General features: G+C 35.8%; 1 protein-coding gene and 1 long non-coding RNA gene across 10 annotated transcripts in view; both read right to left on the bottom strand.

Annotated features, from left to right (window-relative positions):
• Positions 1-17548, bottom strand: part of ALMS1 (ALMS1 centrosome and basal body associated protein) — a 196640-nt gene that overhangs the window by 67899 nt on the left and 111193 nt on the right. For all 9 annotated transcript variants that reach the window (XR_014051509.1, XR_014051508.1, XM_081483026.1 and 6 more), the window contains 2 exons: positions 10570-10811; positions 5095-5220 (listed from right to left, as the gene is read on the bottom strand). Coding sequence is in view for 7 of the 9 variants with exons in the window: in XM_081483026.1 (XP_081339152.1) it covers positions 5095-5220; positions 10570-10811 (368 nt within the window). In the remaining 2 variants the exon portion in view is untranslated. The remainder of the gene's footprint in view (positions 1-5094; positions 5221-10569; positions 10812-17548) is intronic.
• LOC145503499 (uncharacterized) lies at positions 760-4758 on the bottom strand. Its single transcript, XR_014051511.1, has 2 exons — positions 2568-4758; positions 760-792 (listed from the first exon to the last, which is right to left on the bottom strand). It is a non-coding gene; the product is annotated as an uncharacterized LOC145503499 (long non-coding RNA).

The raw sequence follows: 17548 nt of genomic DNA, 5'->3' as shown, positions 1-17548 counted from the left end.
ATCTTGAAAAATCTCTTTAGTATTTTCTGTGAGTCAGTTTGTTAGCAATGTAGTCTCAATCTTTGTTTATCTGAGTATCTGAGAATGTCTTAATCTCTCCTTTATTTTTGAAGGGTTTTGCTGGGTACAGAATACTTAGTAGGCAGGTTTTTTTTCCTCAGCCTTTGAATACGTCATTGTAATGCCTTCTGGTCTATATGGCTTCTGATGAGAAATCAGCTTATTAGTCTTAATGAAGAGACTTTGTACATAACTCGTGCTGGCTGATTTAACATTCTTTGTCTTTTGATGGCTTATGATGTAACTAGACATGGATCTCTTTGAGTTTATCATGCTTGGACTTTCTTGAGTTTTTCGGATGCACAGATTAACAGGAGTCCTTAAATTTGCCAGTTTGGGGCCATTGTTTCTCCAAATAGTTTTTCAGTCTTTTGCTCTCTCTTCATCTCATTATGTGTATAACAGATTGCTTGAGTGTAATCCATAGGACTCTGAGATTCTGTTGACCTCTCTTCACTCTTTTTCTATTCTGTTTGTTACACTGGATAATCTCGACTGACCTATCTTCGCCAAGTCACTGATTCATTCTTCTGCCTGTTCAAATCTGATATTGAGTTTTCTCTAGTGAATTTTTTATCTTAGTTATTATACTTTTCAACTCCAGAATTTCTATTTGGTGATTTTTATAATTTCTATCTCTTTTACTGATATTCTCTATTTGGTAAAATACTGTTCTTATACCTTCTTTTAATTGTTAAATTTTTGTTTTTTTATTTGTGGCTGCACTGGGTCCTCCTTGCTGTGTGGGCTTTTCATTAGTTGTAGTGAGTGGGGGATGCTCTCTAGTTGCAGTGCATGGGCTTCTCATTGCAGTGGCTTCTCTTATTGCTGAGCATGGGCTCTAAGGGCACGCAGGCTTAAATAGTAGCACGTGGGCTCAGCAGGTTGGGGCTCACGGGCTCTAGAGCACAGGCTCAATCGTTGTGGCTCAGGGGCAGGGGCTTAATTATTCTGTGGCATACAAGATCTTCCCAGATCAGGGATCAAATTCTTGTCTCCTGCACTGGCAGGTGGATTCTTTACCACTCAGCCACGAGAGAAGCCCCCTTTAGTTCTTTAGATGTGGTTTCACTTAGTTCTTTGGACATATTTTGACTTATGCTATTTTTTTAAAGTAACTTTTCTAAACTAATTCTGTAAAGTCTACTGAAGTTCCCACTCAACTAGCTTAGTGGTAACCTAAGATACAGATATCCTTAAACATCTATAAACAATAAATCTCTCAGTCTTTGCCGAGGGATTATGTGCCAGAGCCTTCAACGCTGAGGGTAGGGAGTTAAAAATTCTGCCTTAGCCTTTCCTTTCCCTGTCCAGAGCTTTAAGGGCAAGCAATGGTTAAAGGTCTCAGGTCTTTCCTGAGCATGCACACAGGCCCTGTGCACATGTGCTAGTCTTCTAGAGTCCTAGGAATATGTCAATGCTTTTCAAAATATCTATGGACATCTCATCTTCAGTTTTTCCTTTAAAGGAGGCTCATACACCTGGATAGCTCTGAGTAAGGTCAGATAAAGACAAGCCTATTGAGTGGAGTTTTGAAAGAGGACTAGCTCTGTTCTACTCCCTCCAATCCTAGAACTACAGGCTGATATTTTTTAAGATTTCTCGTTGAACTGAGTGTGGGGATGAGAATAGAGTAAGTTAAAATGCCACAAGCTTACTACTCTTATCAAGGTTCAGACATTTTTCTTCAATTAATGCTTACTACAAAGGCTACAAGACTTTGGTTTATTTCCAGAGTTTTGGAAAAGTTTTCTATAAAGTTTTGCCAAAACTCTGTTGCTTTTATCACAGGGCAAAATATTTCATGCTACCACTTTTTTCTGCTATAATTTTTCTCTGCCATTTTTTGGCTATAACTTCTCATCTTCTTTTAAAATTTCCAGCCAGTTCTCTCCTCATGGCTTTTTGCTCCTATTGACAGTTAAGTATTAGTAGTATATACATTATTTAAATGTCTCTAAATGAATATAAAAATAACATCTAGACTTTATATTGGTATGAGGTATAAATGTCTTTAAAAACAGACAAGGTACCTATCTTCACAGAACTTACTCTCAAATATAACTAGAACCTTGTTACTATTTCACAGTGTTACTAGACCCAAAGAATGTATTTCTAACATCTATCTCTTTCTTTCATTTCAGGGAATATTGTCACCCTGCTTATTTAACTTATATGCAGAGTATATCATGTGAAATGGCAGGCTGGATGTAGCACAAGCTGGAATCAAGATTGCTAGGTGAAGTGTCAATAATCTCAGATATGCAAACGATACCACTCTAATGGCAAAAAGCGAACAGGAATTAAAGAGCCTCTTGATGAAGGTGAAAGAGGAGAATGAAAAAGCTAGCTTAAAACTCAACATTCAAAAAACTAAGATTATGGCATCTATTCCCATCACTTTATGGCAAATAGATGGGGAAACAATGGAAACACTGACAGACTTTATTTTCTTGGGCTACAAAATCACTGCAGATGGTGACTGCAGCCATGAAATTAAAAGACACTTGCTCCTTGGAAGAAAAGCTATGGCCAACCTAGACAGCATATTAAAAAGCAGAGACATTACTTTGCCAACAAAGGTCCGTCTAGTCAAGGCTATGGTTTTTCCAGTAGTCTTGTATGGATGCAGAGAAGGCAATGGCAACCCACTCCAGTACTCTCGCCTGGAGAATCCCAGGGACGGCGGAGCCTGGTGGGCTGCCATCTGTGGGGATGGACAGAGTTGGACACAACTGAAGCGACAAAGAAGCAGCAGCAGCAGCAGCAGCATGTATGGATGTGAGAGTTGGATTATAAAGAAAGCTGAGTGCCAAAGAATTGATGCTTTTGAACTGTGGCATTGAGAAGACTCTTGAGAGTTCCTGGACTGCAAGGAGATCAAACCAGTCCATCCTAAAGGAAATCAACTCTGAATATGCATGGGAAGAACTGATGCTGAAGCTGAAGCTCCAACACTTTGGCCACCCGATGTGAAGAGCTGACTCATAAGAAAAGACCCTGATGCTGGGAAAGATGGTAGAATGGCATTACTGATTCAATGGACATGAGTTTCGGCAAGCTTTGGGAGATGGTGAAGGACAGGGAAGCAGTCCACAGGGTCCTGTGGGGTCACAAACAGTCAGACACGACTGCGCAACTGAACAACAGCAAATCTCTTTCATTGTGAGATTACCTTTGCCTTGTGTTTTTGTTTTTAAAACGATTTTATGAGTTCAACAGTTTACTCATTCTCAATTGAGAAATTTTTTGGCCCAAATATTTGCAGTGGTTTATGACTTGCCCTCGGCCCCAAACTCTAGTTGTATCTTCCATATATCTATGGAAACACAATATACTCTTTACACAATAGCTATCAGAACAATTTCAAGGCTTTCATCTAGGGTAGCTCTACTGGTGTAAGAGAGTGTTATTTTCTACTGTTAATTCAATCCATTCTCAGAACAGATGGGAGAACATGAAAAAATGACAACCTCCAGTATATAGCTAACAGATCTCTTCTTGTCTAATTGATGAATTCAGTACTTTATTTATAGGGACAATATTTCTCATGATACAATGTACCATTCCTGAGTCATTTTCTCTTCCCACTACTATCCAATTTTTCTCAAAGTTAATGTCTCCAAAGGGAAGAGTTAGGGATGTAAATGAATGGAAGTACACAGGAGACCTCAAAAATACTGGAACACTTGATCAGATTTCTATTGATACATTTCTGTCTTCTGAACTAGGTGGCTGAAAGTGAGACTGAGATCAAAGATTTTCCTACCTACAATCAATTAAGTGAGCTTCTTTTATTTCTGGTAGCCATTAAGTGTCTTTTTAAAATCATAGCCATGCAGGCAGTGAAAATTCTTTCTGCATCTTGGTTATAGGCTTAACAATCAATCCTAACATTGGCATCACAGTGGGAAGTCAGAAGTAGCAGTAACAGGGGTTTTACCTCAGTTACCACTAGACACCAACTAGTTTGGTTTTCCTAAAATCAAATCTGTGTAACACCAGGGACAACTACTTTCTTTTTAATTTCTACACACATAAAGATGTCTACTGACCAGTTATGAACAATTTATATTTAAACTGAATCAAATCATCTCCCGTGGACCAATCAATATGTTATCCCAACAATCAAAACCCCACATCCTACCAACTCAGTATCTTTATAATTTTCCACAGACAATGTTTATTGAGCTCCTCCATGGGGTGCTATTCACTTTCTAAATCTACAGTTCTCTTGTGATGATCTCACAGAGGTGCTGTGAGATATTTTAAAATCCTAGGGAAATAGTGATACTTAATAACCAAATCCCATGGACAGAGGAGCCTGGCGGGCTACAGTCCATAGGGTCACAAGTGACTCAGCACACACAACACACACACTACAAAAACTAGCATCTAAATGTTTCAACATGAGATCCTGCTACATTCCTTTCAATGCTCTTGTATCTTTGCAGAGTTGGGTTTTTGACTGTTTCTGTAACAAAAATAGTAAATGAGAGTGGTTGTATCCTATTTCATCTCATGGTTTGAGAAAGTTTACAGTGCCCAATAGCTGCACATATCTCATCAGTAAGTAATTATGGGTATTTATGAACACAGTAAAATGTTTTCTTTCAAACACAAAACCAAAAAAAAAAAAAAACCAACCTAATATTTTTGCTTATTAAGTTGCTAGATCAAAACAGTATTTTTATGTCCTAATAACACAATAGCTTAGTATTTGAAAAAAAAATACTTCTTGTAATTCTATGCTGCTGATGACTCATATCCACATGTTGACGGGAAAAAAGATCACCCAACCAAATGCTAAGGTCACTGTGAACAGAGAAAACTTGGAAGCCTTTGTCCTAGACGGAATCCACTAACCAAAACATGTAACTGTTCACACAATTTTCTTGAAATATTTATTAAATGTTTGAGTGTAAACAATATATCTGACCAGCTAACTCACCTATCTGAACCAGAGAGACTGATCAAAAATAGTTCCATATTTCACTTAAAAACTAAATAGCAATGAGCTTTCATATGTCATACCTGAGTGTGAGCTCTCAATGGTGGTGTCTGATTTGGAATCCATAGACGAAGGAATCTGTGTTAATTGTGGAACATAGTACATCTTCGTACTACCAGAAGGCTTATATGGCAATAGTAAAGGCTGGCCTAAGGAGATAAAGATCAGAATAATTATTTAGAAAACATTTATTAACTAACTGAATAAATATGAAGTACCCACCCTTCAAGATTTTTGGGATATATTCATGAACTAGCATTCTAGAAGAGGGAGACAAACAGTAAACAATTAGCACACTAAATAAGCAAACCATCTAGTATTTTAATAAATTATTAGTGATATAAAAAATCAGAAAATGCTGGGGAAGATAGGAAGTACTGGAGAAATTGCAGCAGCATGCAGTTTAAATAGAGTGGTAGGGGTATGTTTCATTGAGAAGACAAGATTTTAGCATCTATTCCAATATATAGCAATCTATTCAAATATATTTCTCTAACTAAGAAACACTTTACCTTAAAGTGAACCCAAACCTGGTCACTCTTAACCCTACAACTGAACTTTGGAGGTTCTGCCTCCAGAGTCATAGAAAATAAATCTAATTGCCAGATTTTCAATATGTTTTCTATTATAAAAGTATAAATTCTCAATATTAAAAAAATACACAAAAGTAAAAAAGACAAAGTTCTACAATCAAAGATAGCTATTATTAACATTTTAATGTATTTCCTACATGTCTTTCCTCTGTATTTGTTTACATAGCTGTGTACAGTATCTATAACTTGGACTTCAGTTTTTCCACTTTACCTTAATAAAATTTTCATTTTATTTCACAGCTTCATATTTTTTTTTAAATCATTATACTACAAAATAAGTGTATTTAACCTTTCTCCTAATGTTAAAAATTTGGGGTGAACTAACATTTCAATAATTGAAAATACTGTGAAAAAAGACTTCCTGTTTATAGCATACCTATTCTCCCTTGCTGTCCCATATCACATAGATTTTCTGATTTCAGAGTTAAAAATTATGTCATTTATAAAATTCTTTCTAAAATGTCTGTGACAGTATAACAACTTGATTATTATAGAGGATGAAGTCTTCTTCTATATACTTTTCTTTCATGATGTGGTAGAAACACTCATTCTATAACAGCATCTTTTTAAAAATTAATCAATTAATTAATGGCTATGCTGTGTCTTTATTGCTACTCGCAGGCTTTCTCTAGTTGCAGTGAATGGAGGCTACTTTTTCATCGCGGTGCATAGGCTCAAGGCACCTGGACTCAGTAGTTGCAGCTCATGGGCTTAGATGCCCCAAGACATGTGGATCTTCCCAGACTGGGGATCAGACCCATGTCCCCTGTATCAGCAGGTAAACTCTCAACCACTGGACCACCATGGAAGTCTTCTGTAACAGAGTGCATGTGTGGTCAGTCATGTCCAATTCTTTGTAACCCCACTGACTGTAGCCCATCAAGCTCCTACGTCCATGGGATTGTCCAGGCAAGCATACTGGAGTGGGTTGCCACTTCCTTCCCCCAGGATCTTCCTGATCCAGGGACTGAACCCACACCCCCCCCACTCCTCCCACCATCTCCTGCATTGTAGGCAGATTCTTTACCACTACAACACCTGGCAAGTCCCCTCTGTAACAGGATCTTAATATTCAGCTGGGTACATACTGTCTATCTGTACATTATATTTTCCAATCTCCCTTGCAGCCATGTATGGACATATGACTAAGTCTGGGCCCATAAGTCAAGTGTGAAAATAATGTGTGCAACTTCTAGGCATCCCATTACAATACTTCATCAGCTACTGCTAAAATTTATCCTCTTCATTACTCTTCTTTTTCAGAATTTTCTTTGTTATTCTTCCTGATAAAATTTAAGATCAATTAAACAAGTAGAAAAGAACAATTTCGCTAGAATTTGAGTAGAATTATGTTAAGAGTATAAATTCATTTGGGAATAAATGACATCTTTACAATATTTAGTTTTACTATTCAGAAATATTTCACCCCTTCTTTTAGTCTACTGGTCGTTTCTTTTCTATCCCTACACAGTGAAAATGAACGTAAAAGTGAAAGTCACTCAGTTGTGTCCGACTCTTTGCAAGTCTGTGGACTGTAGTCCATGGCATTTTCCAGGCCAGAATACTGGAATGAGTAGCCTTTCCCTTCTCCAGGGGATCTTCCCAACCCAAGGACTGAACCCAGGTCTCCAGCATTGCAGGCAGATTCTTTACCAACTGAGCCACAGGGAAGCCCAAGAATACTGGAGTGGGTAGCCTATCCCTTCTCCAGAGGATCTTCCCAACCCAGGAATCAAACTGGGGTTTCCTGCATTGCAGGCGGATTCTTTACCAATTGAGCTATCAGGGAAGCCCCATCCCTACACAAAGGTCCTATAAAATTCTTGTTCAGGTTATTTCTGAGTATTTTATGGGGTTTTATCACTTATCTGAACAGAATTTTGTAGACAGCTATCACTTCTGATCAAACAGACCAGCTTCTTCAGTTTATCCTTACAGACCATGATTTTCCCTTGTATCCTGTCATCGCCTCTACATGGACTCCTAGTTACACGTGTCTAGTTTATAAAAATCACTTGATCTTAGCCAAAAGGCCAAGAAGTGATACTCGAGACAGAGTCTGATAGCCCCAGGAAAGAATTCCCTCATTCTGGACACAACAACAACTTGTACATTACTTGGAATTACCACTTCATCATTCTGATGATCTGATATGAAATCCGTATTACTAGTATCCTGCTTCCAACCAAGGAATTGACTTCAGAGTGAAGGAACTGAGACAAAAGGCTGATGCCTAAAGGAATTCACTGTTCTCATCACAAGTTTGATCACTCACAACTATGGTAAACTCAAAAAAAAGAAAACAAAGTGAGTGAACAATTCACTGAAAACCGTTGTGGCACAAGCTGGTGGGTATCACTTTCTGAGGCTGGAATGCTAGCTTACAGAATATGGCATATGCTCAGAACCATGTGTGGTTCTGATACTTCTATCCCACAGACAGAATGCATGTATTCAGGGAAAAAAGGTAGAAGCCTTTAAAATCTTTTCCTTTCCATCTCTGTGACTATGCTTTGTTAGATGGAAGATCTTAGAAATAAGGGAGGAGCAATTCTATCAAGAGACAGGAGCCATCTAGTCATTTTACATTCTTTGTCACTGAAACAATACAGGCAATAGGGGGTCACAATGTTGACTAAACTATGACTGACCTTAACTATCAAGGAGAAATAAGGTTACCTTAAAAAAAAGAGAGTCAATAGGAGTCTGGCTAATACCAAGGGGACCACTTTACCAAGCTTGGTCATAGAAATTAACAAAAAATTATTTTAAACTTATATATGTAGGGCTAGTAAAGTCTTAGCCTACTTAGGAATACTTGTACCACTGCAACAAGCAAAAACCCAGCTAATGAGAACCTGGCTGAATTCAAGGGGAACAAAGAGATGTATAGAGGATGGAAGAATTAAAATAGTAGAACAAATAGGCTATAGCCTTCAATTCTATTTGGACATGCTGTAGTCATCATTGTTAGAATATTGATTTATTAGTTTTCTTCTTCCGTCAGTGTATGTAAATTTAGTTCAAAGTTTGCAGAAAATGGACAATAACATTTGGGCAGAATTACAGTGGGCCTAGAGCAAGAATAGCTATCATGTGAAGATGGAGAATTCTGAGAGAGATAAGTGAGTTTTTGAATTGTCAACAAGTTTACATGTATGGACGCAGAAGTCTTAAAGTGTGAACTGCCTATCTATGGGGGAAGAAGCCACTATACAGCAGATAATAATTGTTCCTGGAAGAGAAAAAAAGGACTGGAGAATGGTAAAGAAGAAAGTTCAACCATAAAATTTACTTCTTCAAAAAACTTGAAAATGGAACTAAATGTAGACATACAGCATACTACCCTTAATTTAATTCAGAACAGTGGATACCCAATCATAAATTTAACTTATTATTCTGTATACTTTTAAATATTTTTGAAAATTTTACTTTTAAATCCACAGAGTTAATCTTTTATTGGTAAACCAAACAATATTTACCTTTTAAAGTAGTCTTTTCTCCCAAGTACCTGTATGTAAAGGTAAAACTATATAAACTGTGGCCTCTATATAGACTGATCCGTTTGATGTCAGAAGAGGTATAAAATATACTTTCATAGCTGGATTTCACCTCTTGTGCTTCTGCCACCAGCATGAGAACACAGCCGAGAGTAGCCTGGCTTTCAGAACAAGGCATGTAGAACAGACTCAAAGCATTTTTGCATCCTGATGCCAAACTTCAATTGACTAGTAAGCCCATGAGTGAGAAAAGCAAATTTTTGCTGTAAAGCTCTGAGATTTTCGAGGTTCTTATATGGTATAACGGTGGCAATAGGTAACTGACACTTTAAAGATTTATTAGACCATACATTTTGGGGGTATATTTTTATATTACAATAAAAATGTATGAGAAATATAACTATCTCAACATATAAACATATTTATTCAAATTAAATTCAGTGCAATTTAAATTCAGAACGGAGTAATTTTCTTTATACATTTAAAGCATATCCCATCTTTATCTACTGATACATAAACTTGTTGCTTAAGTAGGAAAACTTAAAATCTATTTTGAATAGATTTGTACAAGTTACTGGATTCTTTAAAATTAGTAATTTAAAGCTTTCACTTCTATTTAGAGGAAGAATGGGAACTTATTTTTCCAGTTACTGGTCTGCAAAAGAAAATAGCTTGCTATAATTTTGAATGTTACAACAGTATAGGCCCTATCAAAATATCATTGTCAAGATAGCACACAAACACCCTAAATGTAGACCCTATGGTAGAGATTGCTAGCTGTTCACCAAATCTCATTTCTTCTTCATCCTGGAAAGCACACTTAAACTAACCCTAGTCAGCGGAAAGTGATGTGGGCCCAGCCCATAAGAGCCTCCCACATGTGCACCTCCATGTTTTTCACCCTGTGCAGTTGACTATGATGGTGAACCCAAGGTTCCATGTTTTAAAGACAGCAGGATCATAGCTAACCTGGGTCCCTGGTCAATGTTTCACGAGCAAGAAATAGACTGGTATTGTGTTTGCAAAATCTGTTTAATATATTATACAAAATGATAGTTAAAAAAAAAAAGCCAAATCATTTGCCTGCCTCTCTTAAATTGAACCTCTATAGTTTTTCAGCTTTCATGAACTGCTTGCACTCTTATGACAAGTATTATGAGATGAAAATATGTCAACCACAATAAAGCATGCGTTTCACATAGGTTGTTAACTCCAATAGAGTAGAAATAAAAACATAATAAACTATACTCTCCCCATAGCTATGAAAAACAAATGATATAATCATGTACAGCCTAATGATTAAAATTAAAATCAGGTTTTCTAACTAGAAAAACTCAATCAAGAAATTTCTTAATTTCACATGAAAGTTGGTAATATGACCTAAAATGCAATCATATTCTCTTACCATCTGTACCATGAGGAACAGTAATCTGTTGAACTGAAGATGATGAAGCAAACTTGACAGGAACTTTGCCCAACTTCTGGGTATTGAGCTCTGGAATTTCATGTCCATGATCTTCAGCATTAACAAAAATTTCAGATGAAAACGTGGCTTTACCTGGACTTTCTGTTGTTATCTGAGTGACTGCATCAGATGATAATTTTCCAGAGAAGGGAGAAAACAGTGTCTTAATCTCCTCTGGTGATCTGAAGAAAAAAAAAAAGACAAAAGACACAGCAGGTCATATCCTTGGCTTATCACAAATTGTTATTTCTTTCCAAACATCGCTTCAATATTTTGTGGAGACACATCAGACTCCAATGGTTATTTCTGCAATACCCTTTGCTTTTTTAGATGCTTATTACAATGTGATCAAATTTATTTTAAAATCGACTTTTATTTTCAATTCACAATGCTATTTAATAAGGACAAGGTCCTTTTCAGTTGAAGTGAAAATATATCCATTCAAAAATAAAATTACTGGAAGTACACTATAAATTAGGGGAGTATGCTAAACACAGAGTGTACAAAAACAAACAAGAAATAAAATCTTTCCTCAAAAATTTATGTCAGCGGGGGAACTAGAGGTTTTTAAGGTTGCAATTATGTATAAAGATTATAAAGAATACATATTAAGACATAATGGAGTAAATAAATGACTGTATAAACAAGTAAATAATAGGAGGGAGAAGACAAATCATGCCAACAGAAGAATCCCATATGTAGCTAATCCCTTCTTGCCATTAACCTCCTCCCGAAGGAGGTGAAGCTTAATTTTCTCCTTAAGTCCAGTCCTGAGTTCACTGAGTTCAAAAGAAGAGAGCAAAAACGGGAGAAAAAGTAACTTTACAGTGGAGAAACCTGGCAAACACCATGTTATCCAAGTGATGATGGTTCACATCACCAGTGATATCATACAGATATTACATATTCTCTGTTATGATGTAGTGAGAATTCACCTAGGGTATTCTTTGCCAAATCCCCTAACTCCAGTCTAATCATGAGAAAAACATCAGCCAAATTCAGATTGTGAAAAACTCCTCAAAATGTCAGACCAATATTCCTCAAGACTGTCAAAATCATGAAAAACATGGAAGGAATGAGGAACTGTCATAGACCAGAGAAGACTAAGGAGACATGATGACTAACTAAATACAACGTGATATACTGGATTGGGTCCAGTATATTGGGAACAGGAAAAGGTCACCAATGGGAACACTAGTGAAATCTAAAAAGAGTCTGAAGTTTAGTTAATAGTAATATATAAATGTTGGCTTTTTAATTTTTAAAAATATACTTTACTATGGTAAAGAGGTTAACAGAAGGAAAAACTGGGAGAGGAGTTAACTGTGTTATGTTTGTATCTTTTCTACAGATTTTAAATTATTTGAAAATAAAAAATATTTATTTTTTAAAAATGGAGTAATACTGGATTTCCCTGGGGGGCCAGTGGTTAAGAATCCCCCTGCCACTTCAGGGGACTGGGAGGATTCCACAAAGAGTGGGGTGACTGGGGTCATGCTACAACTATTGAGCCTGCACTCTAGAGCCCGCAACACAACCAGTGAGCCCAAAAAAGAAGCCACTACAACGACAAGCCCAACCACCGAATGAGAGAAAGGCCCCACACAGAAACAAAGATCCAGTACAGCAAAAAAATAAATAAATAAAAAGGAGTAATACTGTATTGTATCATATTGATGTAACAGCTGTATGACAAAACCAGAAGAGCTTTTAAATCTCTATCCTTTGTCTACTAGTCATTCATTAAAAGGACAATTACGAGAAAAGACAGTAGGCCCATCTCCCTTATGTATATAGAAGTAAAAATCCTAAAATGTTAAGACAACCAAATGTACAGTGAGTGAGTGAATGTCTGTGTCTGTGTGTGTGAATGAATTCCTACCAAGCTGGTTTACTCCAGAAGTGCAAGGTAAGTTAACATTCAAGTGTCAACCAATATGATTCACCACATCAAAAGGAGAAAATTTGCATGATCATATCAATATAGTCAGATAAAACATTTGATGAAATTCAGTAATTATGTATGATTAAAAACTTGTGGCAAAGGGAAACTACAAAAAACTTTAGAACCATGATCCTATTTATAGTGAAATGTGAAGAATGTCCACTGTAGCATTAGGAACAAAATAAGGATGCCAACTCTTACCTTCTGTATTCAGTATGTTAGTAAAAGTCTTAAATGGCATTAGCAGTAAGGCAGGAAAAAGCAATCAGAGATATAATGATAAGAAAGGAAGGAACAATACTGTCACTTTTCATATTTTATATAATTAGGGATATAGAAAATCCAAAACAATCTATAGATAACTTATAAAATATGTTAAGTTTTCAGAAGAGTTGCCAGATAAGAGAACAAACTTTTAAAAATTCCCCTATATTCTTTGGTACCTGAAAAGTCATACAATTAAAAAACAAAAATATGCAATATACATTATCATCAAATACCTAAGTATAAAAAAGATATAAGAACACTAAACAGAAAATTATTGATACATCACAGAGAGAAATTAAAGGTGGTCTGAATAGATTTCCACTTCCAGTTATGACATACAGGTACACCTCATTCTATTGCACTTAACTTTATTGTACCTTGCAGGTACTGCATATTTTTTTAAACAAATTGAAGTTTAGTTAATAGTAATAGTAATATATAGTTAATAGTAATATATAAATGTTGGGTTCCTAATTTTTAAAAATATACTATGGTAAAGAGGTTAACAACAGGAAAAACTGTGGCAACCTTGTGTCAAGTAAGTCTACTGGTGCCATTTCCCAACAGCATTTGCTTACTTTCTGGCTCTATGTCACAATTTGGTAATTCTCACAATATTTCAAACATTTTCATTATTATACTTGCTACATGATCTGTGATCAGTGATCTTTGATGTTACTATTGCAAAAAGATTGCAACTTTCTGGAGGTTCAGATAATGATTAGCATTTTTAAGGTCTACTTGTAATTAACATATGTACATTATTTATACATAATGCTACTATACACTTAGTAGACTACAGTATAGTGTAAACAAAACTTTTACATGCACTGGGAAACCAAAAATTTCATGTGATTTGCTTTACTAACATATTCTTTTTATTGTAATGGTCTGGGACCAAACCCGTATTTCTATATCTCTACACTAGGTGGCCACAGAAAATCACTCCTATTGCAACAAGTAAATAAAATTGAATAAATTATATAAACATTATAGTTTTAAAATATCATAGAGCTACAGAAGCAATCAAGAAGCAATATCAACTAATACACTAGAAAGGGACATTTAGAAATTTAAGGCAGGGGGGTTTGGTGTAGGAAGACATACTCCTCTGGAAAGAGAAATTACCAGAGCTTTTGCTGAACCCATTTGCTGGCACGATGGAGTGAAATCTAGCAGAAAAGAAAGTCCAGCTGATGGGGGACTGAGTCAAGAAAGCTGAGTGAAATTTCCTGCACAGTCATAGCACTAATGAAACAGAAATCCCACTAGATAAAGGGGCTTGTGACAAACATTAGGCCTCGTTCACAAGACCTTTGCCAGTTTTTGAACCTATATAGGACAGGAAGCTAAACAACGTTTGAGAGAAAGAAATTTCAAAAGTGACAAATCTAAGACCAGGAGATGACTGTGGCTCAGATCATGAGCTCCTTTTGCAAAATTCATACTTAAATAGAAGTAGGGAAAGCCATTAGGGCATTCATGTATAATCTAAATCAAATCCCTTATGATTATAAAGTGGAAGTGACAAATAGATTCAAGGGATTAGATCTGATAGACAGAATGCCTGAAGAACTATAATAGAGGTTCGTAACATTGTATGTAGGTGGCGACCAAAACCATCTCCAAGAAAAGAAATGCAACAAGGCAAAATGGTTGTCTGAAGAGGCCTTACAAATAGCTGAGAAAAGAAGAGAAGGGAAAAGCAAAGGAGAAAGGGAAAGATATACCCATCTGAATGCAGAGTTTCAAAGAACAGCAAGGAGAGGTAAGAAAGCCTTCTTCAGCAAACAATGCAAAGAAATAGAGGAAAAAAACAGAATGGGAAAGACTAGAGACCTCCTTCAAAAAAATTAGAGATACCAAAGGAACAGTTCGTACAAAGATGGGCTCAATAAAGGACAGAAACAGTATGGACCTAACAGGAACGAAAGATATTAAGAAGAGGTGGCAAGAATACACAGAACTGTAAAAAAAGGTCTTAATGACCTGGATAACCACGATGGTGTGGTCATTCACCTAGAGCCAGACATCCTGCAGCTTGAAGTCAACTAGGCCTTAGGAAGCATTACTATGAACAAAGTTAGTGGAGGTGATGGAATTCCAGGTAAGCTATTTCAAATCTGGAAAGACGATGTTGTTAAAAGTACTGCACTCAATACGCCACCAAATTTGGAAAGTTCAGCCTAAATTATCCCAGAGTAAGTAAAGAGGCTTTGACCCAATTAGTAAGAAATTAAAATTAAAATTAATTGGTTGGCACCGACAAACTGGATTAACAGCGTTTGTATATAAAAGCAACAAATAACTAGAAAATACAAAATCTAAAATACCATATACAAAATTATCATAAAACATAAAATACTGAGGAATAAATTTAATGAAAAATGTGAAAGCCTACACAATGAAAATTACAACATCTTACTGAGAGATATCAAGTAAGTGGCAGGGGGGAAGTAAGGGGAGAACATGTTCATGCTTGGGGGGGATGCCAGTATTACTAAGATGTCAATCATTCTCAAAATGACTATAGATTCAATGCAATATTGAACAAAATCCCAGGAGGATTTTTTAAGAAACTAAGAAGACTATTCTAAAATTTATATGCAAATGCACAGAACCTAAAATAGAAAAAAATAATGTTGAACATAAAATAAGGTTAGAAGACATAATCTGATTTCAAGATAATACAAAGCTACAATAATAAAAACATCATGGTATTGCTGCAAAGATAGATAAATAGTTCAAAGGAACAGAGTAGAAACTTAAAAATAAACCCACATATAGAAGGTCAATTGATTTTTGACAAAGGTGTCAACTAATTCAAAAAGGAAACAAATAATTATTTCAATGGTGGTGCTGGAATATCCAGTAAAACAGAATGCTCCTGAATTATGTAAACTAAAGTATGTACAGAAATTAATTTGATACAGATGAAAGACATAAAAAAATAAAGCTAAAACTATTTTCATTTCTAGAAGAAAATGTAGGAGAAAATTTCATAACACGGGCTTGGGCACCATTCTTAGACAAGACACAAAAAAGTACCAAGCATAAAAGAGAAATTGGGTGTCCATCAACAGATGAATGGATAAAGAGGATATTGTATATACATTTATATATACAATAAAATACTCAGCAACAAAAAAAGAATGAAATTTTGCCACTTACAACAACATGGATGGATTGGAGGGTATGATATTAAGTGAAATAAGAGATTGAGAGAAAAAAATGTCATATGATATTGAACATAACAAAAAAGAAACAGACTAATAGATACAGAAAACAATCTAGTAGTTACCAGTGGGGAGGGGAAGGGCAATATAGGAGTAGAGGATAAAGTGGTACAAACTATTATGCATAAAATAAGCTACAAGGGTATAATGTACAACACAAGGAATATGGTTAATATTTTATAATAACTATAATAAATGAAGTATAACCTTTAAAATGGTGAATCACTATATTGCACACTTGTAACTTATACAGTACATACATCAACTATACTAATAGAAAAATTAACAAACTTGATTTCATAAAACTTAAAACTTTTTCTCCATGAAGCCACCAGTAAGAAAATGAAAATCAAACCTCATTCTGTGAGAAAATATTTGCAATACACAGAGGATCTGTTATCTTGAATATATTAAAAATTCTTAAAATCATGACACAATCCAATGGATAAGAGTGAATAGATACTTCATTAAGATATAAAAATGGCCAAGAAGCACAGAAACAATACTCAGCATCATGTGTCATCAGGGAAAAACAAATTAAAACCACAGTAACATATCATTACACACCCACATTTAGAATGGCTAAAATCAAAAATAACTGGAAATACCACATGTTAGCAATGGAATTTGCATATGCTGTTACTGAGAACAAAAAATGATAATTGTTCCAGTTTTGGATAATCAATCATAACCCATTCTGTCTCTATAAAAAAAGCTATAAAACACTATAAAAAAGCTATAAAACTGAGACAGACTACATGGAGCCGTTATTAGAAGAGTTTTGAGAAATAACAGGAGCTGGCAATTTGGTTTACTGGTACATCTGAAGTACCAGTAAAACAAAGAGTTTATTACTGTTTCCTTTGGTATCCAATGACCTGAATTCAATAGAGTCTGACACTTAGAAGTGGACATCAGTACAGACACAAAGATCTTCAGAAGAAGCCTTCTATTTGGGCATGAGAAGTGGAATTGGAAATAGTGTGAAAATCCCCTCTCTCTTTCTAGAAATCTCAAGCACTCAAGTGATTACATGGTGGCAGCAATACAGCAGTGACAAGGAGTTTAAAATTCTGACAGAGGGAAACCCTCCTCTTCCACTAGAGGAGGTGTGGTCTCAAGAGGGTGAGGCAAATCTGTGATGCTTTTTTTTTCCTCTGTACTGAACATCTTGGCACTGATAGTCACAGGAAGCACACAAAAAAAACACACAGAAGAAAGGGCTAAGTTAAGCCCCTGCTTTCTGCTCTGACAACCTGAAAAGAGGAGCTCAGAGTGAAACATATAAAGGAAAGCATCTATTATAGTGGTTAACACATACTGACAGTACCACAAATTGGTGAGAATGGAGAGTAACTGAAACATCTGTACATTGCTAGTGGGAATACAAAGACACAGCCACTCTGGAAAAACAGTTTAGCATATTTTAGTTCTAAACAGTTCTTGTAAAGTTAAACACACACACATACCA

This window comes from Giraffa tippelskirchi, chromosome 4 (assembly GCF_054371585.1).
Source record: "Giraffa tippelskirchi isolate mGirTip1 chromosome 4, T2T-mGirTip1v1.2.pri, whole genome shotgun sequence".
In the NCBI taxonomy this organism is placed as follows: Eukaryota; Metazoa; Chordata; class Mammalia; order Artiodactyla; family Giraffidae; genus Giraffa; species Giraffa tippelskirchi.
This window is presented reverse-complemented; position numbering and strand designations above follow the sequence as displayed.